This window comes from Berghia stephanieae, chromosome 7 (genome assembly GCF_034508935.2).
Source record: "Berghia stephanieae isolate SIO BIC M18660-M18661 chromosome 7, UCSD_Bste_1.3, whole genome shotgun sequence".
Lineage (NCBI taxonomy): Eukaryota > Metazoa > Mollusca > Gastropoda > Nudibranchia > Aeolidiidae > Berghia > Berghia stephanieae.
Window position 1 is genome coordinate 36,858,918 of NC_088366.1, and position 27,529 is coordinate 36,886,446.

General features: G+C 35.2%; 1 protein-coding gene across 3 annotated transcripts; it reads right to left on the reverse strand.

Annotated features, from left to right (window-relative positions):
- Nucleotides 1-1,830: 1,830 nt before the first annotated feature.
- LOC144977177 (sphingomyelin phosphodiesterase 5-like) lies at nt 1,831-25,884 on the reverse strand. 3 transcript variants are annotated; one of them, XM_078922065.1, is made up of 7 exons: nt 25,728-25,884; nt 14,317-15,197; nt 12,720-12,795; nt 11,621-11,761; nt 7,394-7,483; nt 6,876-7,120; nt 1,831-3,463 (listed from the first exon to the last, which is right to left on the reverse strand). In XM_078922065.1, exons 2-7 carry the CDS (start codon nt 14,347-14,349, stop codon nt 3,383-3,385), a joined length of 666 nt encoding a protein of 221 aa, XP_078778191.1. In that variant the 5' UTR covers nt 14,350-15,197; nt 25,728-25,884; the 3' UTR covers nt 1,831-3,382. The 3 variants fall into 3 exon arrangements, with proteins under 3 accessions (XP_078778191.1, XP_078778192.1, XP_078778190.1); XM_078922066.1 differs by lacking the exon at nt 14,317-15,197; XM_078922064.1 differs by lacking the exons at nt 1,831-3,463; nt 6,876-7,120; nt 7,394-7,483; nt 11,621-11,761; nt 12,720-12,795.
- Nucleotides 25,885-27,529: the final 1,645 nt, after the last annotated feature.

A 27,529-nucleotide genomic window follows, 5' to 3' on the forward strand; every position in this document is an offset into this window, starting at 1 on the left:
TTTCTTGGGGTTAGTTGAGGGAATATTATTCAAGTTGTTTCCCTTTGTAGGAGCTTTCGGAAGGCCTCCCAAGTAAAGCGTGGTAAAGACTAGCGACTTATTGATATTCATATCTACTGAATGATAAACTAAAATCATGCCGAATCATGCATGGCAGCGACGACAAGCACATCGATTAAAATGTGCATCTAATCGTAATCAAGCTAATCAAGACAATGATTCAGGCAATATCGAATGAAAATAGTTCTTTCCCCGCGAAATTGCGGGCTTTTTACTAGTATATATATATATATATATATATATATATATATATATATATATATATATATATATAAGGTAGGGAGCCAGGATTTCGAGACTGGCCCTAAAGTCGACACTCTTAGAGAGCCTACTTTCAAACCTGTTTTTCACCTAAATTTATCTTTTCGGATATAAAAACATTGGTGTCATCCTCACCGCAGATAAATGTTCTTTCTGTTTCACCTACTTCCCGATTAAAAAATGGATGGAAAATTTTGTTTCAGCTTCAACACCCGCCATTTTGTAAAGTTTTAAGGGGTGGCCCTAATTTCGACACCCTCCAGAAAAAGTCTGTGTTTTTAGGATTTAGAAATTTCTGATTTGTTAAAAATAGGTATCCTTTTTTTTCCAAATACCTTTTCTGTTCGATCTATGTCATGTGTCTTGCATTTCAATCCTGAATCTAATCAAAAACTGACCAAAACACACTTTCTACACGCTTTAACAGGCACATCTAATGAAGTTAGTGACGTCATTTCAACACACATTTTCTGAATAAATTTAGCAACATCTGCAGATCTCTATTTATCAATGCATATCTATTAATGTGAACCATCGCCTCTATTCAGTGTTTTATCGTAATGAAACAAATTCCAAAGTTGAATTTAAAGGAAAAACCGACGACAGAAAAACAAAAGCTGAGCCTAAACTAATCCTTTAGAGCTAATCCACCCATGGAGCCGGAGTTTATCCTGGTTTCTATAATGTGAAACGGACAATAGCAATGACTTGCTACCCTTTGGATAGGACACTAGTCTATCACAAATTACTTTCTGCCAGATCTAACAGATCCACCTACCCAATAACTGTTGGGTGGACAGGGGATATCAGAAAAAAATATCACCTGCACCCGAAATCGATCGATCGCGGTCCCTTTGAGTGTGAAGCGAGTGCTATACCAAATGAGCTATCGGGACCCCCGAGCCTAAAGTAGGTTATAAAAAAATAATAATAAACTACATCCATTCTCTCCAATGGGCCAAATCAATTCAAATCAACTTTTGTGATTTCAACTTTAATATCAATGTTTCACACTGACAAAACACTGCATTGAGACAAAGGGTCATTAATGCATCTATTTTCAGTTAAATTACAAAGAATCCTGTGTAAAATTATTGAATATTGTGGCCATTTGCACGTATATAAAATGTGTGTGTGCTTGTGTGTGAATGTGTGAGTGAGAGAGAGAGAGAGAGAGAGAGAGAGAGAGAGAGAGAGAGAAGAAGAAGAAGAAGAAGAAGAAGAAGAAGAAGAAGAAGAAGAAGAAGAAGAAGAAGAAGAAGAAGAAGAAGAAGAAGAAGAAGAAGAGGAAAAAATAATATACATACTTAAGCATAATTTATCATTTTGGTGAGGTAATAAAAATTTAAATATTGAAATAAGACTGAGAGATAAGATCAGTGGGCCTTTTACCCACGTTAGGATACGCTACTGCATGTGGAGAACTCGTGACATAGGTGTCAAAATTAGGGCCACCATCAGGAAAAAAAAATTACAAACCTCAAAAAATGCAAATTGCGAACGTAAATGGAAAGGTAGAACATATTAATTTATATGATATTGGAAGAAAAAGCATGTATCTCAGTATTATAATGTGGATTCAATCAATCAACGTGATTATTATCAACAGGATTCAATAATGAATGGTACATGAAATATATTTGAAAAATTATTCAGTTCAGCCTTATCTGACGACAAACTACAGTATATAAGTCCTATTTGATAGAAACATCTCTTTTCCTTACAAATAAAAATGATTTTATGAAAACCCTTTGAATCATTTTGATATTGCAGCAAAATCCTGCTGTCTAAAGTCCTCAAAGTAGTAATTGACAGATTTATTATATAATTCTAATAAAAAGTTAGCTTCATTTTCATTACAATTAATGAAAATATAATTCTATCTTTTTTAAATTTAAGGTATGAGACATTTACAAACAAGGACAGTAACTTTGAATTCTATTCAAACTCAAAAGGATTATATAACGAAATTATATACTTCTCTCTCAAACATATAATCTTTAATTTGTTTACAATTAATCTTGACAGCAGTGCTATAAAGTTTATAGTGAACAAAACAGGAATATTGAACTATGACATTCACCATACATACACATTCATTCTGCTCTCTAGAAATCTATGATTTTAAAAAGGTATATCACTTTCTTAGAAATTGTAAGAAATACAAAGTAATACATTAGTCAACAAATTCAACAATATGATTTTAAAAAAATAAAATTACCCACATTTATTATATTAACCCTTTGAAGGCGAGACTGAATTGCTTTCAGTTCATAAATTCTCCTATTATTTATCAAATCATAACCGCATGCCTAATCTGTTTATCATGAGGGGCATTTCTCTGACTACTCTTTTGATGAAAGCATCTGATATCATCCACATGAGAATAATACAGCAAATCTTTTGGTCTCGCATGAACTCCAATAAACATGTCCTCTAGCAGTGCAACATTTTTTACCTTAAAAATCAGCATCATTCAATGGAGATGGAGGTGGGCAAGGCATGTTCTGCCAGTTCATTTGATACCTGAAGGCAAAAGAAAGTGAGGTAGACCAAGACTAAGATCAGTGGAGGAAGAAATCAGATGGTGGGTCAAGTCCTGGAGGTCTCTGAGACAACTGGCTTGTGACAGACGCAAATGGAGAACCTTCAATGCTGCCCTACAAAAACACTGGGAGTAAAAGGCAGTAAGTGTCTAATGTCAGATTGGTGTAAAATGGAATCCCATCTGTAAAGGGTTAACAATTTTATTTGGATAAATCTGGTGATCAGAGCACACTTTGATACGCTGACTTAAATAAATGTTATAGGTAAAAACAATGATATACCAATTTACCACATCTACAATAAATTTTATTATATTTAAATTGAACTGACAGGAAAATTTCACTCTTATTAATATTCGGATAGGAGATCGCTGTATGATATTATCAAATATTATTAATCGAACTACTGACATGTTAAAATATAATTCATTTCACAATTTTCTAATTCTGATACGGAAAGACAAGACACTGGTGATCATAGTCCATGAAATGAATAAGGCCATTTGAATTTGGATCTAACATGTAAATTGCATTTGAACAGGAATGTGATCAGTCAATGTTGCCAGGCGGGTTACAAAACTGTAGCTCTCTACTTCCTGAAAAATACAAATAAAAAAAATGTTATTTTGACATTTAAATATCATACACGATCATCTTAAAACAACACAGTAGTAAGGAGATAAAGAAGTCCCTGCCTTAAACCCTTGAAATGTAATATGGCTAATAATAATAATAATAATAATAATAATAATAATAATAATATAATATAATAATAATAATAATAATAAATAATAAAAGAAGAAGAAGAAGAAGAAGAAGAAGAATTATAATAATGATGATGATGATAATAATAATAATAATTATAATAATAATAATAATAATAATAATAATAATAATAATAATAAATAAATAATAATAATAATAATAATAATAATAATAATAATAATAATGAAATAATAATAATAATAATAATAATAATAATAATAATATAATAATAATAATAATAATAATAATAATAATAATTAATAATAATAATAATAATAATAATAATAATAATAATAATAATAATAATAATAATAATTAATAAATCATTAAACAAAGAAAATAACTTTAAAAAATAATTTCTGTTTCCCAACAGTTAAAAATAGATCATTATTCCACCCCATATATTGGAAAACCCTATCATAAGTAAAAATATAATAGTTGAACCCGTTGTATAAAACAACTATCCAATGATTGCAGAATATTTTTGCTTAATTTAATGGCTTAAATAAAGTTTGGAATGGCAGCTTATTTCATCTAAAATAATATTTTAGTGCATGTGAATACATTCCAGCTGTTTGTCTTATTTTTTTAATTAAATTTTTTTTTTTTGGGGAGGGGGGGGGGGGGGGGGGGTATATAAAACAGTCATTCAAGCAGATGAAAAGAATCCCAGAAATGGCATATCGAAGACTTGCCTCTATCTCACAGCTAATTGCAGCTCTTCTCCCCCCCCCCCCCCCTGCCTCTCCCAACATAATAATAAAAAATTATCAGCTATATGAACACATCAAGTCTTCAAGATCCGGTGATCAAATTGATTTGACAATGAAAATGGAAACTGTAAACATGAAATTCTATGTGAAATTTGTAAAAAAGCAACAAACTCATATTAACACATATTAACACAACTTCAACACATTTAGAACAAAGTTTCAAAGCTTCTAATAATTGTACCTTCAATTTTCATCCGTAATCCACAATTCCAAAAACAATATCATAATTCAAATCAAGGAAATACAACACACTTCTCATTTAGCAAAAGACAGTAGCTGAATCATCTTCTGCTGGTCTCTCCCCCCCCCCCCCCCCCCCCCAATTCTTGCCCTCCTTCTCACACACAATAAAAAAACAATACTGGTTATAAGAACACATCAAGCATTTAACATTATGGTTATCAAAATGATTTGGAGAAACATGACTATTATTAAATGTAGGAGTTTTAAAAAACTACATGCGACCAATTCTTTGTACCGATGTGGCTGGTTCCTACCTCTCCTCTATCAGTGATCTCTACAGAGTGCCCCTCGGGAAACAACACAATATCACTCAAAAAATTTACAACTTATATTTCAAGGTCCAACATCTAGAAACTGTACATTAACGTTATCTTGATTTCCATTGTTACTTCATAATTCCAAAAATAGATCAATATCAACTGACAACAATCATGGATGGGCATACGGATGAGCGCTAATTGATCTCACTACTCAATGTTTTTAATAAGTACATGACCATTTTGAGGCTTAATTGACACTTGTTGATACTGAGAAGAATAAAAATAAAAGCTTACTTTTGTCTTTATTTTTAATTCGGAAACTGATTTTTGACATTCTAAAATGAAGACTATGCAACCCATTATCACGGAGCAATGGGACAAGGCTAAAAGGTGAAATAGTGCCATGAAAAATACTGACATTGTTTGACGACTTCCTATGACTTTTACATATGAAAACATTTTTATAAAAGGCCAGCGTCCTCTAATCAAAGGTGAATATTATATGCAAAAGGAGAAATCTCAATCAACATATTAATTTTGTAAAAGTAAAATAGTGTCAGGACCCATTGGATTTTGGCTAAAAGTTTGAAAGTACTTGAAATTTGATCGGTAATGAATTTATTCGATAGTCTCTTCGTTATTGATCAGTATCAATGAGAGCGATGAAACATAGGGAATACCAAGGCTTTCTGAAATATTTTGATGACGGACCAAATATTTTCTAAATAGATCATTATAGAAAACTTGAATTCATTGCAAAATACAGTATTTTACAACCTACGATATATTTAAGAATATTTACATTGAGGGGTGGAATCAAGTTATCCCTTCATAGCTTGGGATTTTTCAAATTCATTATATTTTTTTATCATGCATAATTCCTTGCAAGCGCGTGGTGCTATGTGTGCAATAAAATACAAATATCTCATTTAATAAATCCAAAACTATGAAAGAATCCTATATTATTTATCACAATGTTTCATCCAGCAGTGATGATACTCACAAAAAGTCAAAAAGGAGAAAAGTCTCGAAAAACGGAAACGAAATCACCTAGAACATTCTTGCACCACAGGAAAGTAGGCAGGATGACTTCTTTTGAGTACAATTTTAAAACGCCCGGAGTCCAGTAAAAGGAGGAAATTTTTTATATATACATATATTTTTTTTAAAGGAGGTATTTTTTAAAGATTTATTATATTTAAAAAAAAGTAAAAGGAGGAAATGAAGGAAATATCCGCAGATCAAGGTCTGAGGAGGAAAAACCGAGGAAAGAAAGAAAAAACGCGGATTTCTGCGGATCCGCGGAAAAGTATCATCACTCATCCAGTTAATATACAGGATGCATTCAGCTCACCACGTTTATATATGTGCAGGATGCATCTAAAGGGAGTTAAGCACTGGAGACCTGATAGATCAGTTGGTAAAAACTTGTCTAACAAGCAAAAGGACCAGGTTCAATCCAGGTTTGAGTCAAGATTCTTTTCATATCTTTCCGTCCATCCATGAGAGATTGAGTAACTGGGTCTTTAAGATCTGATAAGAAATACTGTTTAATAGACTGGCATCTTATCAAAGGGTAGCAAGTAATTGTTTCTGTATGTTTAACACCCCAAACTCCCTCGCTTCTGAAAGACTAGCAAAGCTGAGCAGGCCAAACCATGAAAATGCAATACATGTATATCTATTTATTCAAAATGGCTTTGTGATCATGTGGTATGACACTGTTCTTTGGACCTGCAGGTCCCTGGTTCCAGTCTCAATGTAAGCAGCTTAAAGTTGAGTCCATGAAAAAGGCTATTTACTCACATTTTCTTTACACACTCAGGTGTAAGATTTTAAAAATAATTCATTTATCTGCTAAGTCTTTAAATAATCTATTATTTAAAAAGACTAGCTTTGACAATCCTGTAACTGTAGACAAGTAAGTGGTAATAATTTTAAAAACTTGATGATGGCATCTCATTTACCACGGGATTGGCCTTGTGGGTTGTAATGAGGTCAATCCTGCGTTTGCCTCCATGGGGGCTTTCCAAGACATTTCCATACATATCACATGGAGGGTCTTGATGAACCAGGGAAGCAAGGCTATGCTCCTGGACATCTGCATCAATTACAAAACGACGGCGATGACTTGGGTCTTGCAGGGCCATCTTCATATCCTTGGGTGTCAACATCATAGGGTCAAACATGAATCGCTGCCTCAGCTCAGTGCCTGGATAGGGAATATTGAAATGAGATATCTGAATGTCTCCATCGTCTATAAAGTTTAAAAGAAGAAGAAGAAGAAGAAGAAGAAGAAGAAGAAGAAGAAGAAGAAGAAGAAGAAGAAGAAGAAGAAGAAGAAGAAGGAGAAGGAGAAGAAGAAGAAGAAGAAGAAGAAGAAGAAGAAGAAGAAGAAGAAGAAGAAGAAGAAGAAGAAGAAGAAGAAGAAGAAGAAGAAGAAGAAGAAGATCAACAAATTCCATTCACAAGTATAATGACTTACCAACAGTCCATTCCTTGTCTAGACCTGGCCTCTCCCGGCCAAAATCTTCATACAAATCAAATAATCTGTGGTTCCGACATTCTTCATCACCTGAAATTTAAAATATATATAATATTTATGCGTATATATATATATATATATATATATATATATATATATATATATATATATATATATATATATATATATATATATATATATATACACATATGAAAATCTTGGCATGTAAACAAAAAGACACATTTGCTAAATATTCAATTTAATTTGGCACTCTTAGTTTCCTAGCGATTGCGTCTTTTTGTTTACATTCCAAATTTTTTCTTCAAACAAGAGAGGACGTAAAAAATATTCAGTCATCAATCTGTTTTTTTAGTAATGTATTTGTTTTCATTGCTTTCTGTTGTTGGTTGAAGAAGGGTTTTGAGCTCGAAAGTTCCATGTTTGCTATTTTGTTCTTTTCTTAACTCTTTAAGATTCAACCCGACAAAAACCGACAACGGCATAATATTCATGGGCGGGGTAGCCAAAACTGGCCACAGTAAGTAAAATCCAATCGTAGTGAAGGAAATGACAGGCCCTGTCATTGTCGCAGGATGTTTTCAGCTTTGATTTTTATAAATTTGTCGACAGAAAAGAAAACATGTTTCAGAAATTGCGATTTGGATCCTATTTTATTTGCGGGTGAAAATCATTGACATTGCACTTTGTTTGGTAAAAATCGGTAAAAAATTACGACTATGGTGATGAAAAATGACTTTGAAGACAATTATTGTAAACTTAAAAAATATTATGAATAATTTATAACTCCCTTATTTGTGGGTCGATTTTGTCATTCAAGGTATCAATTTTATTGTAATAAAGAGATAGGAACGTCAGAGTTATTTTTTCTGATGCGAAATTATTACTTTGTAATTTTAGCACCAAGAAAAATAGCCGGTAAATAAATTTGTTACACTTCTTTGATCAACCACCACCGTCCATTCGTGTAGAATTGTGAATCAAGCGTTTCAAAGTCTTCGACCAATCATAGGCTATCTATCCAGCTGGCCGAAACAAAGACGCTTCTCCCCGTCAATGTATTACGCTATTGTTATGCAAAGAATATAACTCATCTGCATTTTTTGCCAAATTGGGACCTAAAATTTGCCAAAAGAAACCCCAAAATTTGCCAAGAAATTTGCCAAAAAATTTGCCGAGGAGAACTAAGCGTTTCAGTAAAAAATTAACATGCGATACAGAAAAATATATATATAAAAGACAATTTATTACATTTAAGGAGGCTGCATTTATTAATTTAATGAAATGACTGTGAATAGCGTTGTTACAAAGATTTTAAAGGATCATCATTCATAGAGAGTAGCTTCCCTTGGTTTGGGCCCAGGCAAAGCTGCAACATTTCTCAAGTTTCGCACTTTTTTTTTCGTAATTTTGTTTTCGTTTCTTTTTTTTTCCCCAAAATTTGCCACGCGATTTGCCAATTTTCCCAAAATTTGCCACGATTTGCCAATTTCGGGAAATTTGCGAAAATTTGCAGATCGCCCTGATATTTATAAAAATACCTTATTGAGTAGGCCTAAAAGCTAAAATCTAAAAGTAAAAAATATAATTCTGAGGAATTTGAAAGTTTTTTTGTTTGTTTGTTTGTTGCTTTAGGTCTCTTCCAACACAATTGAGGTTATATGAGAGACCGCTGAAACAAAAAAAACAAGCAATCTAACAAAAATAGTACAAATGTAAATCAAAATCATAACCTATAGATATCATAAGCTAAATTATAAATAACCAAGAACGAACAGGCAGAAGATTTACAGAAAAAATAATATCCCCTGTCAAAAATACAATCACAAACCAAAGAAGCAGGATAGGCTAGTAAAGAGAAGAAGAAACGACATCACTATCGGATCGTACACCCATGCGAACATCATAGGTATATGATTCAAGGGTGATGCTCCCATCCAACCACCCGCAATTTGAAAGTCACATTGCTGAAATCAGCTTGAAAAAAGAAGTTTATTGGTCTTTGTGTCATAAAAATCGGTTGAAAACCAATTGTTTTACGAATAAATTTGATTTTAAAAATTGCTTTTGTTTATTTTAGCTTTTTTTAGCAACTTTTTATTTATCGGCCGATTTTCTTGATTTTTATATCATTCTTTATATCTCAAAGAGACGAGATCAGTGATATACTTTGTTTGTTTCAAATGTAACTAGAACATAATTTGGCTTTTTTACCTATCAGCCATGCCTGGATAATTTATTCATCAACGTGGTGATTGTGACGCAACTATTCCATGGCCGTCTTCCACTGCCTCAACGACGATTCAATTCATTGTTGAAGGCTGTTGACACGTGAGCTGTCAGAATCAGAACGACCAATCGTTGAAGGGTCAAGATGCTCAGTAGCCAATCGTTCTTTGGTCAAAAAACTTAAGAACTCACGAGAACAAAAGTTTGAAATTTTGTGATGGAGGGACCTATGAAATCGTTTCGGGGCGGAGTTTAGCCATGAGTGACCGTAGAAAACGAAAATGCGACTGCAGATATCAAAGAGTAGGCTTATATCATCAAAGGATGTCTACATGATTGACATGGCCATATAGGGAACTCATTATCTACTCCCCCAAAAAGAATCTGAACACGAAAGGGTTAAAGCTGTTATATTCACTTTTGTTTATTACTTTATACAGTCCACAGCTTCTAGCAGCTTAGTATCACTTTGACATTTATTAACTCTTATATTGGCCATAACAGACCCGAGGCCACAGCTCAAGACCCCTTTCACTCAATTTGCAGTGTAACGATCACCATCACAATATCATATTCTTTGTTGTCCATCAGCACATGAAAGCTGGAAGCTGCTTTTGTCAGAAAAAAAGAACACTGTCCCATTGGAGCTGGAAGCGATGTTCGTGAGAAATCGGCCATTGATACCTTGCGGTTGTGTGGTGTTCCTTGAGCAAAATTCTGAAGCATGGTCGTTGGTTGGTATTTCAATCATGTTTCTCTGAGTCTTCTTCTCACATTTGATAACGATATCTGAAATTCATTTGCAGTATCTCTGACTGATGCAAAGAGCTGTCATCATGATCTTGATCTCATTGTCTATCATCATTAACAAAAGTCCTTTTCTTCCCGAAACCTGGGAGGGTGGAGACAGTAACGTGATCATAATATTTGCTTATTATTACATTATTGACACTGGATTTGGAACAATGGTACAGCATTGCATTGAGGGATGTACAGTGTTATTTATGAAATGCATGTAGAATTTACGATCCGAGCAATGTTGATATTTCATTCATTTTGAGCTGTAGATTTTTTTTGCTTTCTTTAGTAACTTAGATAAAAGTACGAAAAAGTTTGTTGATTTTGTAGATCCCCAGACATTTAGTGTAGAAATTTACTGGCTAAATATATATATATATAAAGTTATAAAATAAAAACAACAAAATAAAAGTGCTCGACTTTAATGTTAAAGGAGTGGTAAATATATATAAATTTATTATATAATGCCCAAGTGGCATGAAACAGTACTGTAGAATTCAAACCAAGGTGGAAATAAATGTGGATATATCTCAAATGCCTACTGCAGATCCTATGCTTTTCCTTTGTTGTTTTCGCCGCTGCCAACTCAAAATTTGATCTTGATTATTTTCGTCTAATTCAAATATTAACATTAATGCCATGCCATAAGGATATCACAAATGTAATAATGCATGAATGAATGAATTATGTCTTTAATGATATGTTGTTAGACCACTTTATTTGATTCTATTCAATAAGAAAATATATCAGCGTTGATATTATGTACTTTTCTTTGCATGAACAATTTTACTTGGTCCTCTAGGCCCTAGGTGAAGCTTTTCAAAAACGAAATTTAAGAGGAAAAAAAAAAACATTAACAAAAAATAGGTATCATAAAAACTCACTTTTCTATCTTATTTCATCACTAAAAATTAACATCAAACAAAGCCTTTCAATCCCTAGAGTCCAATAAATTAATCATCTAATCAGCTGGAAGCTGATTTTACTCTATTCCAACACGGTATCTAACCACATTCACTAAGAGAGCAGTAACAGCGATGTCACTCTGGTTTCAAAGATCCAAGACACAAGAGTCAGTGAAGCCTGCCTGAGTCATGTCTGTGTCGTTAGTCTATTGGTCAAAGATACCAAGTCAGACTAGAGTAAAATCGATCCCCAGTCACATATATAAAGGTTAACTACCTGGAGACATGTTATCACAGTTGAAGTCACCACATAGAAAATTGAAAAGAACTTCATCATTTGGGCGTTTGGTGTAACTCATGAAGTCATCCACAAATTGAATAATCTCATCCATTTGACTTGGAATGACAATTTCATCCTCTAGGTGAACATTTAAAAAAAAGATACAATTTCATTAAATAATCTTATACAATTTATAGGATTGTTGATTGTTCAAGAAAGACAAGAGCTAAATATATCAAAGTGCATTTCCATAGTTGTACACAGTGTTCAAGGTATTTTATAATATTTCATATATTTTCTTTGGCATGGCAAATTCAACACACCCTCTTATCATTCAGGCTCCGTCCCCTGTTAAGTTCCCTTTGTGAATTAGTTCTTTTTCTACATTCGTTGCTGCTACACTTAAAAGTTCACAACCTATTCAACTGAGGCAATTTAAGTTAAAAGTCATATCCAAGGCCAAAACACAGAGACATAGTTTGCAATTAATTAATATTACCCATTTAGTCAGATATCGTATACTGCCGCTCATGACAAGACATGATACCAATTCGAAATTGAAGAAACTGTGCTTTGAAGGCTCCAAGTAAAACTAGCATTGCCACTCCATCATTTTCAAGTAAAATATGGCATTCGTAGAAAAATCCAGAATGATTTGTGCTATAAAATTTTAAAAATTAGAACAAATTCAAGGGCACAACAATTTAAAGGGGATCATTTCAGCTTTGAATCAGTACCTGACTATATGTAGACAATGGCAGGTGATGTTAGAATGCCATATGGCATTTTTGAACACTTAACTCTTATTTTATATAATTTGTTTAATCTGATCCCCCATCACATCACATGTTGTGAACAACCAAATGCTGAAAATTGTATTTAATGTCAATCAAACAGGAATATGAATTTGTAGTTTGTGGCATGGAAACTGCATTAATTCTCTTCAGTCATTCCATTAATCAAAATTCCATTGTTTATATTCTACATACAACATTTTCAGCATCCACTTCATTTCAACATAATAACGTTTTGAGACTGAGGATCACATATTTCCTTCTTATACTTGAAGAGTTTAATTTCACTTTATAAATCTTACCTTGGTAAGACTGCATATGGGTGTTAAAGAGATATCCAACCCGCCTGCCCTGTCCTCTACTACCACCTAAATTTACCTGAAAAGGTGTTTGAAACATTATTAATTTCTTTCCTGAATTTTTAGTTGTGGAAATCAATTTTTCAAACGCATAAATTTCAGATGGGTTAAAGGGGGACTTAACGCTTACAAACTGGATCAATCATTAACAATTTCTCTGTGACGTTTACAAATCGAGTTTATGAACCTCAAAACCTTTTTTTCTTTGTGCTTAAAATGGATTCCTTACATAAAATGTATACAAGTTTACCAAAAATGATCACACAAAGGCAATTCTTAATTTGCAGATCACATCTAGATAACATTTTTGTATTTAAGGGTTTTACAGTGCTTGCAACACATTTAAGTCATTTCATCGCCAATAAAAAAGAAGAAAATAAAAGTAAGACAAAGGGGAATGGTACTAAATAGTTTTAGATTCCAAGAACATACTCTTATTGTGCATAGTTTGAGATCACCTAAAAGTCTCATTCAACCACAAGCACAGGATCCCGCTGAGAGGAACACACTCAAATGCTTACATTATAAATTCAAAACAAGAAAATATATATATAACAATTCATAACAGAGAGATGATTTGATAGGGAAAAATATAATCTCAGATACAACTACCATTGACTGTACCCTCCGTCGAAGGGATAAGACAAAGCAATAACCATTCCACAGGACAAAAGCAATTGGAAATCAGACATAGTGGTATTAGAGATACCATAGGACCCTGCCCACTATGGGAGGTCAGAAGTCTAGATGATCGTAGAGCTGTAAATGAAAGACAAAAAAAAAAAAAAAAAGGAACAGAAGCGCATCTTTTGTATATACAAATCAATTTTGAAAGAATCATTTGAAAAAAAACAATTTGAATTAAGTGAACCGTTGTTTCCATTGTCTAGCAAGATACCTTCATTCAAGAGGGCCATTTGAACTTGTAGCAAACAATGAAGTAATGAAAAGAGACTGGATAACGGGATAACGACTTTACATGTGAATTTATTCTTAATCTTAACAAGAGAGCAATTGACACTAGCGGTCTTCTTTTAAAATTTATTAACATAATTATTTCAAATTCAAAACCATAAATTAAATCATAATTAAATGATAACTTCAGGAACACATTATGATGTGTCTAAAATTAGTTGTTTTTAGGTGAGAAGTAATAAAATATGTCTTTAATCTTAATGCATCAATAAAACACTGCTTGCGTCTAAAGTTGTTTTAAAACCTCTCTTCAAAGAATGGGCATTAGCTAGTTTTACTTTAAAATTGCTGACTGACTTCCATTTTACATTTAAGAAATGGGAATATGAACTTTAAAAATCATTGAAGTATCAACCTCGACAATAAGAATTAAAATGCTTATAATAGAAATAGAATTCAACATAAATACATCGTTTTACAACTCAGGTTAGTCAAATAACTTGTGTAAATTATATCACTGAAGGATCAATAAAAGGAAAAACAGAACTTTACAAAAATGAAAATTTGATAATCCTCAGAGAAAACAGGAGTCGGTAGCTCTCATTATCACCTTATAATTTCTCACTGAACCATAAGCAACCTTGATTACGACCACCATGCTTGCATAGTTGTTGAAGCTTGAATCCACAGCAGCACTATAACGACGGCAACCATCAGCCCTGTAGGAAAATCGGAGAAGGAATGGACACCCGCATCATGAATTATGTACGGAAAGACTTTATGTAACTCATTAATCAAAGCTTTGTTGTAATAAGTGGTCCATGCTTCTTGGATCATCATGAAATCAATGTTGCAGAATCTGGTCCTGATATCTCCTGAAACATCTTCAGGCTCAGTTAAGTGGTTGTTATGGTTCAATTCCCCTCTGTCCAGATGTTTATCTTGGAATGATCTGAGATGATGGCTTCTTATGTTTGAGTTTGAGTCCTGTCCATGAAACTGGTCAATAACAATCCGCTCTCCAATTTTACGACTTCTCTGTCCAACATCTTTCAAATGGTTGAATCGAGACATGAACTCAGGCAGCAAGCAAATGTTACAGGACACTAGACCATATTGATTCTTCTTTATTTTACCATTGATTAGATGATCACTCTTTGATGTATTATATGGCTTAAATTTAACCGAGACTGTATAAGGATCTCTTACAATTAAAATTAAACATCGGACAGGGAAGAAAACTAGGACCAGTGGAAGAGTCAAAAGCAATAATATGACATAAATGGGAGACAGGATCAATTTCTTATAAAGGGGGATACCCCCATTCTCATTGTCTTGGACTGTGGGAGTGTACAGACTCAGCAAATGGTCCAATAAGTAATGACTTGGATACAATAAAAGTCGAACAAGATGGAGTAGCCAAAAAAGTGTTTCGATATTGATAGATGACATTGTAGAGAAGATGAATGCTGTTTCACATTTGTTCCAAGATGACTATTATGTCAACTGCAAAAAAAAATAAAAATTAAACAATTCAAAATTAAGTCAACTGATTTAAAATTACGACAAAAACTGTAATGCATAACCATACATAAACTCATTACCCAGCATGCAATCAAGATTTAGGACAAAAATCACATTTTTTGAAGAAAAATGAATTATTAAACTGTTGCGAACACAAACTGAAGCATTTCATTCCATTGTCATATCACTCACTTCTCTGAAGATTAGGTTTGTATCTACCACACAGTGTCATTTTTTGACCTCAGAACGATATTTCAAATTTCAATCCGTACATAGCTAGTCATCAGGGAGATATTCACCTGATGTGAATCTCACACCTGATATACTTGACCACTGGGGAAGTTAAACTGAGACATGATAAGAATGCTGACACTGGACCAGCCTGTCGTGAGTCTCAATGCATGTGCATTTCATGAAATGTGATGCCATTTTTGACTCACTAAGTTCCCAGTTATATAAAATTGGCTGATGAATAGTTTGTTTCCACGTTCTATCCAACTTCTGTGTTAAATTTTGTGCACTATTTTGTCAATACTTTGAATTTATGATTGGAAATATTCATCAATATAAAACTTGTTTATACATTATTTAAAATGGCATGAGTGATGCAACTATTAACGCAAATAACTTTGATTTGAACAGGTAATATTTCTTTCACTAGATTGTATCAAAGTTGTTAACAACTTGTAGTCGCTACCTAGATCACCCACCCTCTATATGGAGACTATTTGACACATCAACACCTATAACAAAAACCCAAAGATGGTTCAACTGCAATAACTCCTCCAAAGCCCACAGTATCAAATCCAGATCCAGAAGTAGTTAGTCCAGTTCACTCCGCTAAATCACACATCAGTTAATCACACACTCCGCTTATACGCTACACATTCCCGAAAAAACGTATTTTTTCTCTATATAATCACTCAATCGCTACACCTTGATTCCATCTTGATTGGACAACAATATACCCTGACATCTCAGGAGGTACTGGACCCCATTCAGCTACATAAAAGACAATGCCAGGATAATAGAGGTGAGGATAAGTCATTGTAATATGACACACCACCCTTGACAAACACTGAAAAACTTGACAAAGTGGACAAACTACGCCGCTTCATCCAAGAAGAATGCTTGACAGATGATCTATCAACATTGGCGAGATTGTAGACAAGAATTTATAAACAGCTTGTACAAAATAGAAAGTAATCAATGCTGCACGATTACAATACTTACAAACAATGATGTCATATTTCGTTGTTGATAAAAAAAAAAAATAAAAATAAAAATAAAAAAAAGAAAGAAACCCCCCCCCCCCCCCCCCCCCCCCCAAAAAAAAAAAAAACCAAAAAAAACAACCAATAACAAACACAATAGAGAAACAAAAACAAAAGAAACAAAAAAAACCCAAAAACAACAACAAAAAACCTTCTCAACGTCTAATGAGGCCATGTCTTGAACATGATAGTCCCAAGCCTGTGGAAAAGTCAGAGTGGAAGACCCTACTTAAATGGCATATGAAAGCTGGTGTTGGATGCAATTTTTAACTTATCCTGAGGGTGTGTGATTAAGCAGAATAGACTGTATTAGCACTTCTCATCATCCCACCACAAAACAAAGTATATGGAAAAGACTGTATGATGAGAATATTACAGAGGATGAAAATAATGTGGCATTGAAAGTATTGAAAAGAATGTTTGAAACAGGTCCTGCTGCAACTTTTAAGTAAAGAGGAGGTAACATTTCTGTAGTCAAGATAAGTGTTGCTCGAAAGGATAGTGACTCAGCAAATTGTTGGAGCCTCTGAGGTGTGTTGTAGCAGGAAAAAGTGAAAAATCAATAAGCCTCCAGACATTATCAAAATTGAAAAAAATTCCATTGACAAAAGAGATGGCAATTTGTAGAAGATGCAGATATAAAAGAAAGATCAACCATATCATATGATGATATTCTAGCGATGAAAGAATCCATTGGGTCTATCTTAGAGACAAGTAAAAAAACAAAGAAAGTTTTTTTAAAAACAAGAGAAATAAAATTATAAAATTAAGAGGCCAGTAGAAGTAAGGCAAAAAAATAGCGGAAAATATAAGTAGTGTGGAAAACATTGATTTTATAGTCGAGCAGGGATTGACATCAGAAAAACCCTTTGCCTTTGTGAGTGATATAAAAACATTATTAGATAGCCTTTTGAATTCCTATCACAGCAAAGATTTAATTGTTTCTCACATTGAGACAATTCCTAAAGATGAAGTCCGGGTTAAATTTGGCAGGGACCATGCAAAAGATCATTCAAGTTTACTATGCAGGTTTTAAATTTAGACAAACCAAACATGACATCAAACACGGTGGTGATAGGATTGGCCTCCATTAAAGATAAGTACGAAAACATAGAATGACTCATGGAGAAGATAGAATCACAAACAGACAAAATTAGAAATGGCATTGCATGTAGAAATGAGAAAATAGTGGCTTTTCTTAATGGCGATTAAAAGTTTTTGACCAAAATATATGGATTGTCAGCACCCCCAAGGTACTTTTCCTTGCTTGGGGTGCACTCAACCAAAGCATTATTTTAGATCCAAGGCAGGGACTTTAGATCCAGATCCAGAGAGGATAATGGCAGGAATACAAAGAAGACTTTGGGTCTCACGCAGAAACATAATGGAAAAAAATAATATGCACCTACATTTAACAATTGCCTTAGATGGCCTTTGACAAATATTCCTCTCACTCATGTCGTTCCCCCATATTTACACACAATGTTAGGGATACATGTTAAACGTTACAGACTTTTAGAACAAGCTGTCAATAAATTAGACAATAGGACAGTCTTGGACAAAGATAGAAATTTGTCAAAAAAGGGGAAAAAAGTGATGGATTTTGTCGAAAGCTTTTGAGAAGTCCAATAAAATTGCATCTGTCTGTCCTCAATTTTCCAGTGTTTGTAAAAATTCATATGAGGTTGATAGCAGCTGTGTCTCACATGATCGAAAGCCATGCTGAGTGTTTTCTTCCAGGTGGTCCATAATTGAGCTGTATATAATATGCTCTAAACTTTTACAGCTCACAGATGTCAGTGAGATTGGACGATAGTTTTCTGGTAGCGTTTTGTCTCCTTTCTTGAATATTGGGACGATCTTAGCCTGCTTCCAATCATTTGGCCTTTGAGTAATTTTATTACGCCCTTTACGTTCACATGGATGTCAGCAATTTTCTGATTCATAATGTCATAATTATGATTCATAATGCTTTGTTTAATGTGATTAGGTAGATCGTCATGAAAATCTTGTGAAAAGACAGAGCAAAATGGTTCATTGAGGATATTTGCCCTTTTAAAAGCGTCTTGATGGTAAGTTCCGTGCTTGTCTTTCAATTCGGCAGTGGTGTTGTTTCCACCCTTCGATTTCGTCTTAATGTATCCAAAAAGTTGTTTTTTTTTGTTGTCTCCATTAATAAGATTTGTCACATGGTCGATATGTGCTTTCCAACATTCTTTTTGTACTATCTTTTTCAATTTTTGGTACTTTGATCGTGCTTTAACTGACTTCATTCTCTTCATCTTTCTGTACCAGTTTTGTTTCTGTCTAATCAGACATTTTAATTTACCGTCAATCCAAGGTTTACTCCAGTTTGGCAATGTTGTTTTTGTCGCAACATTGATTTCTATGGTGTTGAATAATTCTTTCTTTGCTTTAGCCCACATGTCTTTGACCGAGTCTGTCGATTTGTGATTTTTCAGAAATTTTGACAAAAGACATTAGTCATCTCTAATTTTATTCATATCTGCTGATTTCCATAAATGGATTGTGCGTTTTGGTGCCTTTTGTTTTGGTATAGAGGTGCGGGTCGTGACAACAACTGCTAAATCACTGTCACTTAGTCCGAACACTGTTGTGCATTGTTTTACCATGTCTGCCTCATTCGTGAGGTAAAGGTCAAGGGTCACTTCTTTCAGGTGGCTCGATGTTAAGCTGTAGAAGACCAACATCATTGAAAGTATCAAGGAACAATTCAATGAGTCGCTTTGGATACTGGTTGCCGATGACTTGGTTTCCGGTCCAATCTATAAATGGGAGATTAAAGTCGCCCCCGAATGTATGTGATTACAGATGTAATTATTTTCCTAATTTGAACTGTCAGGAGGTCTGTACACAACATCTATGACTGCTTGTAGTGATATATTTCAATCGCCTCAACTTCCCACGATTGTAAATACATCAATACACACAACTCAATACAAACTATCGCCATGACAATGCAACGACTATCTCCGTGTAGCAATGTGTTAATCGTTATAGCCCTGGGAAAATAAAAAGAGGGCCATCTGTGGTCTCTATTGCATTCAGACTTTCAATTCGCACCTATATGTCAACATGTGCCAAATGTCACCCGTAGCGAGACGAAACCAACCTAATTAGAAATTCATCAAACGCACGGACACTACAGTTACGACACCCAGAACATGATTGGACTACAGACAACAACCAATAATAAACCAGGCCTACTAAAATCCTGAAATTTTGTTGGCTCTTTGAGGTTCTCTAACTCCCGACGAAAACCTTTATAAGCCAAGGTTGAGAGTAATGTTCTCTCTCCATTTCATCTACTAAGAGCTCACTGCTCTATAGAAACTAAAAAATCCTACATAGCGAGAAACCTGTGCGCACGAGGGTCAGTGATAAATTTACATTGTGTTACCATTAATTAATGCAATTAAACTAGTGTGTAGGAGTGATAATTAATATTGTGTTTTTGCCTGGCAGTAAGTAGACACAACCAAAAATTAACAGGAATCAATAACTCCTAATTGATACTCATGTTTCCTATAAAAATATTCATTCACTATCTTTATATATATATATTTATATATGTATTATAGTATTGTATATATAATATTAAGCCTTCAAAAGAATTAATTACCTTGCAAGTACATTACCAATGTGCTATCGCAAATACACCATAGTTCTATTTTAGTATTTATATGCATTGATTATTATGTTCTCATTGATACACATATCTTCCCCATCCCACTAAGTCGTCCCATTAATTGAATTACGGATTAACCCATGTGTATAGTGGTGATGTCAAGGGTATTAATTGAAATCCCTCACGACCCCACTATTCATTGAATATTAAAATGTTGCAACCTAGTCAAAGATTTACTCTGGTATTTTTCACAGATCAATTGTGAGCGAAGCATTCAGCCTTTGATCACCCAGCATGAATCAGTGTGTAGTGACAGCCCACACATCCTGTGAAGGACCGAACCAAACGGCCTACCACGCAACAGATTACAGACTGCTGACCTGAACGGCTACTGTCATAACGGGAAACCTTTAACGATAACGCCAATCAGTTAAGGCCTCTCAAAAGAAAAATGAATAGTTTTTGTGATACGGGATGAAGATCAATACTCATAGAATACTTTTAATGAATTAAAACCAGCATTGTTATTATTTGACTAATTATGTGTTAACTTGTTATTGTATGAGGCAATTCTGTTGATTTATATATTAAAAATACTTTTCTTTAACGGGAACTAATATTTACCTTCTGAACCTACCTATCCCTATACATTGTGCCAATACTCTACCACTCCACTATTACCTATTTCTTTAAACCTAAAACATTCTCTTACTATCAGTCAAGTGTCAGGAACTTTTTAACCAACAATAGAAGGGCTTTTCTTTAACGGGAACTAATATTTACCTTCTGAACCTACCTATCCCTATACACTGTGCCAATACTCTACCACTCCACTATTACCTATTTCTTTAAACCTAAAACATTCTCTTACTATCAGTCAAGTGTCAGGAACTTTTTAACCAACAATAGAAGGGAATAAAAGTGGCACCCGACGCTGTCTATGGGGAAAACTATTTGACTTCTACCTTACTTATCTCCTTTCTTGCCAACCTCCTACATAGACGTGACACTGCTATTGGACTGTTGTGTCTGCCAATTTTACAAAACACAGATTCATGGTCTTTGCCTTTTCCAACAAGGGTACTTTTTATTGTGTTTTTGACCAATATAATTACACCTCCCCCTTTTGTTTTCCTGTCTTTCCTGTATATTTCGTACTGTTATTAAAAAGCAGTTCAGTATTAAGCACTGCTTCATACAGCCATGTTTCAGTTCCTAATATGATGTCAGGTTTAATCGTTTCCAACATAACTGTAAACTCTTGTTTTCTTATTAAACTCTGGAAATTTATTGTCAAGATTTTGAGTTGTTCTACACTCTTTGTTTTAGTTACAGGTTGTGCTTTGATGACCTCACGACTGTCTGGCTGGGTAATGTTTGGGCTCAGTGATAAAATGGTTAGTTTGTCATTGTCACTGATGGTTTGTTGTTTGCGTCCTCCCCAACTTTCCTCTTTTGACATGTGATCTCTTGTATATACGAAATTGCTTTAGGAGAGAGATGGTGTCAGCGGGTGAGTGGGACTTGTTTACACCTTTCAATCTTAAGATAAGGTCTCTCATTTTGTGAAATCAACTCAATAATAGTAGAATGGTCGTCGATGAGGCAGCGCTGTGTCACCGAAATATATAGGTTAAGACAATAATTACTATTGTGAATAAAATTTTAAAATAGGACGATAGGAGTGTTAAAATGTCATTAGAACTTTAAGAGAGATATTACAATATCAATTTCCAGTGATATCAAGATTATAAGTTAGATTTTTCATTTATAAAGCACATCATAGAAAACAGTGTCAAATCTCAAACTCTATATAAAAATAAAAATCCAAATCGAATTTAAATCCACAAGAATTTAAGAATAACTTGAAAGAATCACAGAGCTTGTGAAAAGTGGCTTGTCAGCGCTGAATACATAACATTTGACTATATTCCAATATAGTCTACATTTTATTCTATTTTACACTCTGTATTGCACAACACATCCTCCTTTTTAGAGGTCCTGAATTGCACAACTTTTATTTTTATCAATATTTATTGTCATATTTTAATTTGTACTTCTTTACAAAGGGCCATTCTATTTCCTGTCCCATCATTGTTTTTGTTTACGGACTGACTATTCTCACCGTACGGTGAAAATAGTGTTTTAGTCTATTTTCACCCTACGGTGATAATAGCCTGACAGACTATTTTCACCGTATGTATTAGCCAATCAGAAGCCAGGATACTAACTGTGACGTATGTGCCTCTGCATCCAGACCATTAGCATTCAAACCGACATCATTTTCTTCCTGCGTGCAGACCAGTTTAAAAAAAAGAAAAAGTTTGCCGAGAACAAGGGAGGCCTCCCAAAAGCTCCTCGTTATAGCATTTCTTTCAATTTGTATTTTTCACTTTGGACCTTTTGTCAGACGTTTATTTATTCAATTTGTCATCAAGTAAAAAAAATTTCCTAATTTCACCATTGTTTTGATTATCGGCGGCCTTGATTTGTGAGGTATTGAAAGGCAGTGCAAAGCAGTCCTAGGGTTGTTTTTGTTTTGTTTTTTTTTCCTATCAGGGGTAGTTAAAGGTTTTAGGTTGTATTTTTTCTTAGGAGCGAATATTTGGGATGATGAGCTTTTGGAAGGCCTCCCAAAGCTATAATAATACAGGCGGGATGACGGATTCAGAATTGGTTACAGTTACCGATGAAGCTTTACAATTCCGTACAGTGAAAATCGTCCACCAAGATATTACCGTACGGTGAAAAAAGCCTGCTACACTATTATCACCGTACGCATAATCGTCCGCCAAATTATGAAGATAGTAGTGTGGCGCCCGGGATAGGGCTGCTATTCGGGCACCGGGTTGGATCAAATTTAGTCACACACCGGGGCGAGCAGCTCGTGTGGCTCGTTGGCTCGATACCCGGGATGGTCTCGTGACGGTCAACCGGGGTTTACACCTTTGCCCTCCCGTGTGGCTCAAGCCCCCTCACCAGCTGCAAGGTAAAGATCCACGAGATGGAAGTCGGTTTGGACGAATTCAATCCTCGTGGGGGCGGGGACCTACACTCCTCTAAGCTTGGTGAGAAGTTGCCAGGCTCTGATACCAGTAAGAGGAGACATTGGGTGGCAGCGAATCGGCTTCGGTCGAGGAGCTGCCTAACAGCAAGTGCGCTACATCGGTGGGGTCTTACTACCTGTCCAATATGTCCACGCTGTGGGCAAGAACCCGAGACGGCAGAGCATCTAGTCGAAAGGTTTGTTGTGACGATGCTACCCGGCGGGTTCGCGACGGTGCACGAATGCAGACCGGACTTTGCTGATTGGGTCGATCGTCATAACATAGTAGTGTGAACCATAAGAGGCTGCTGCCAAATTATCATGGTATGGTGAAAAAAGTCACCCACACTATTATCATCGTACGCTTAAAATCGTCCACCAAAATATTACGGGATGGTGAAAAAAGTCTCCCACACTATTATCACCGTCCGTACGGTGAAAATCGTCCACCATAATATTACGGGATGGTGAAAAAAGTATCCCACACTATTATCACCATCTGTACGGTGAAAATCGTCCACCAAAATATTACGGGATGGTGAAAAAAGTCTCCCACATATATCACCGTACGGTGAAAATCGTCCACCAAGATATTACCGTACGGTGAAAATAGTCTCCCACACTATTATCACCAAGATATTACCGCATGGTGAAAATAGTCGGCCCCACAATTATCACCGTACAGTGAATAATATAGCCTACCGTATGGTGAAAATAGTGTGTCAGGCTATTTTCACCGGAAGATGAAAATTGTCTCCCACACTATTATCACTGTACGATGAATATAGCTTTCCACACCATTATAATGAATATATGTAGTCTCCCGCACTATTATCACCGTACACTGCCTGAATATAGCCTTCCACATCATTATCACCGTACGGTGAAAATTGTCCACCAAGATATTACCGTACGGTGAAAATAGTCTCCCACACTATTAACACCGTACAGTGAATATAGCCTGCCACACCGTTATAGTGAATATAGTCTCCAACACTATTATCACCGTACACTGAATAAAGCCTTCCACGCCATTATCACCATACGGTGAATAGTGTGTCAGGCTATTTTCACCGTATATGAATCGCTCAACATATCACCGTACTATAGCTTCCACACTAAATGAAATAAGTATCCCCGCATTATCACGACATGAATATAGCCATCCACACCATTAACACCGTACGGTGAAAATCGTCCACCAAGATATTACCGTACGGTGAAAAAAGTCTCCTGCACTATTATCACCGTACACTGAATATAGCCTTCCACATCATTATCACCGTACGGTGAAAATCGTCCACCAAGATATTACCGTACGGTGAAAAAAGAGTCCTACACTATTATCAAAATCGTCCACCAAAATATTACGGGACAGTGAAAAAAGTCTCCCACATTATTATCACCGTACGGTGAAAATCGTCCACCAAAATATTACGGGACGGTGAAAAAAGTCTCCCACACTATTATCACCGTACAGTGAAAATCGTCCACCAAGTTATTACGGTACGATGAACAAAGTCTCCCACACTATTATCACCGTACACTGAAAATCGTCCACCATAATATTACGGGACGGTGAAAAAAGTCTCCCACACTATCATCATCTTACGGCGAAAATCGTTCACCAAGATATTACCCTACGGTGAAAATAGCCTCCGACACACAGTCAGGCTATTATCACCGTACGCTGAAAATAGCGGCTTCCTTTTGTTTATTCACCTTAACTACGCCATTCACACATATCTCATTCGTCCTTTGTGTTTCATTCATCGTGTTTTGTTGATAAATGGGAAACCCCAAACGTCCATGGTATCTGTCTTCGTCTAATAAATTGAAGCTTACAATATTTTCAATACTTATCTTTATTTTTTCCTTCGAGCTTCAACTTCAAGCAGTAACATTTTCATATACATTTAGACACTCCATACCCATGAACTGTGTTTTCAGCAACAGGAAGAAAATAACAACTTCAACGACGAAAAACAGTAGAAATAATATCAAGTGTGATCCTGACCTTAGTCGTATAATATTAAAAGCTAAATAAGAAAATAAGATGTCACTTGAAGTAAACGGTGGAAGTGGAGGACTATTAGCTACTATTGGTATCGATTATCAATACCACTGGCCCTGACCAGCACTTTGCCTTCAACTTCAACTTCAAATTACCTGGGCCTGATTAGCAAAATCTTATGTTCGAGATAATATTATTGACCTTTGCCTTTGTCCAGTGTCGTATCAAGTGATCAGTCCAGCTTTGCCTCCATAGTACTATAATAATAATAATAGCAGGGGACAAAATTTAAAACAAGATTTTCTCAATTCAAAGTACTCTAAGTTAGAGGTAGAGGTCTCGTTTAGTGTCTAAGTCTAAGTCTAAGAGTAAGAGTGAGGTGGTCTACGGGCTACGTCTAAACGAAACAACATTTCAGATGGGATGTTTCCATTATAAGACTGAGTGCGACGTGAACCTGGCCCATAATTGCGTTTGGATGTCAGACCTACATTACAACGTCGACTGCATGACCAATAGATCAAATTACCTTTGAATCCTGTACTGTATGAAAAAAATTAATAAACCAGTCATCTCTCGACTCTCATCACCGATTCGAATATTTTGCTCAACAAACACAAGACCTTCACCTTCGACTTTTGATATTGGAGACGTGTTTTTCGTCCACTATGATGTTAACTATGATAGTATTCAGTACACCGGAAGAGATTATAAGGGCTAAACTGTTCGACAGAGAGCGAGAGGCGAGGTGGCCGGCTGTTTTAGCACAGCTACTGTAACCGGGGTGGGGTGGGTTGGGGTTCGAGCTCCTTTTTAGGCATGACATTTTCTTTCTTTTTTTTTTTTTTCTTACTCCCTTGGCAAAAATTCATAATTTTCAAATTCAACACGTTGACACCATTCCTGGTGACTCGAGAAGGTTGATCAACTTTTAAGATTTTAAAATTTATTTACTTTTTCTCACTTTTAAGTTTATTATTGTAATTTCGGACGCAGCGAAGACTTTGGATACGAGAGATTATTTCCTGAAAAAGACCTGTAGTTTAATTCGCTTCCGGAGTCCTTGGCTAAGAGGGAAGCAGTCAAATGTTTAGTTAAAGTTTTTGGAGATAATATTCTTTTTCTCTTGTAGTCACCTCTCTGTTATGTAGAGTTGGATTTTTTGTTTTGATTACATTAAGCTTTGTAAGCATTTGAGTATTCGACGCTGATAGTACGCTATTGGAATCTATATCTGTTCCCAATTTGAACCATTCCCCTTTGCCTTTTTTTTTTCTCGTGTGGTAATATTTGTAAGATTAAGTTGTTGTTTTTTTGTTTTGTTCACCCCCCCCCCCATTTTCTTTTCCTTCCGACTGGCCCTGAAATGAGGCTAAATGTGTTACAAGCGCCATAAAACCTTTAAGATAAGATAAAACAATATAAAGAATGTAGATCCCATTCTTATCCTTTTTTGCTGACGTCTATATTGCCTAAAACAAAAAGTGTTCCAAGTCCGTAAGACTATAAAAAGGAAAGGACCCCCCTCTCTCTCTCTCTCTCTCTCTCTCTCTCTCTCTCTCTCTCTCTCTCTCTCTCTCTCTAAGGCTCCTAGACAATAACTCGAGACCCATTCAACACCTTATTACTATAAAGGTCTTCGGGGTTTTTTTCCTTTCTTTTCCGGAATCCATATTGCTATGTGCTACAAGTGCATAAGGCATAAAATTTTGACTCAATAGCTTAGAGGATGAATTTCAATAACTATGATAACCGAGTACCAAAATAATCATTGTTTTTTTTAGTAAAGAAAAGGTTCTCATCTTTAAATTATATCAGATTGAAAGTGGCCAATTTCACCAATGGCAAACTTGCCATTGTCCTAAACCTCTCTCTGAACCTGCTAGTATTAAAGAAACATAACAGTCAGCTTAAAATTCATGTTTATTTATCCATATTGGGGGTCCCGATAGCTCAGGTGGTAGGGCACTCGCTTTACAAGAAAATGACCGAGATCAAGATTTTTTTCTGACCCCCTGTCCACCCAGCAGTGATTGGGTAGCTGGGTCTGTTAGATCTGACGGAAGTACTTTGCGATAGACTAGGTCCTATCCAAAGGGTAGCAAACAATTGCTATTGTCAGTTTCACGCTATAGAAACCGGGATAAACTCCGGCCCCATGGGCCTGGTGGCTCTGAAGGACTACTTTTACACTTATTACTGGTGAACGAATTAAACTACAGGGTTTTTTTTTTCTTTTAAAGAGAGAGACTTTCATATACAAAGTCTTCACAATGTCTTAAAATAAATAATAAGGTAAAAGTAAACAAATAATAAAAAAAAAGTAAATCA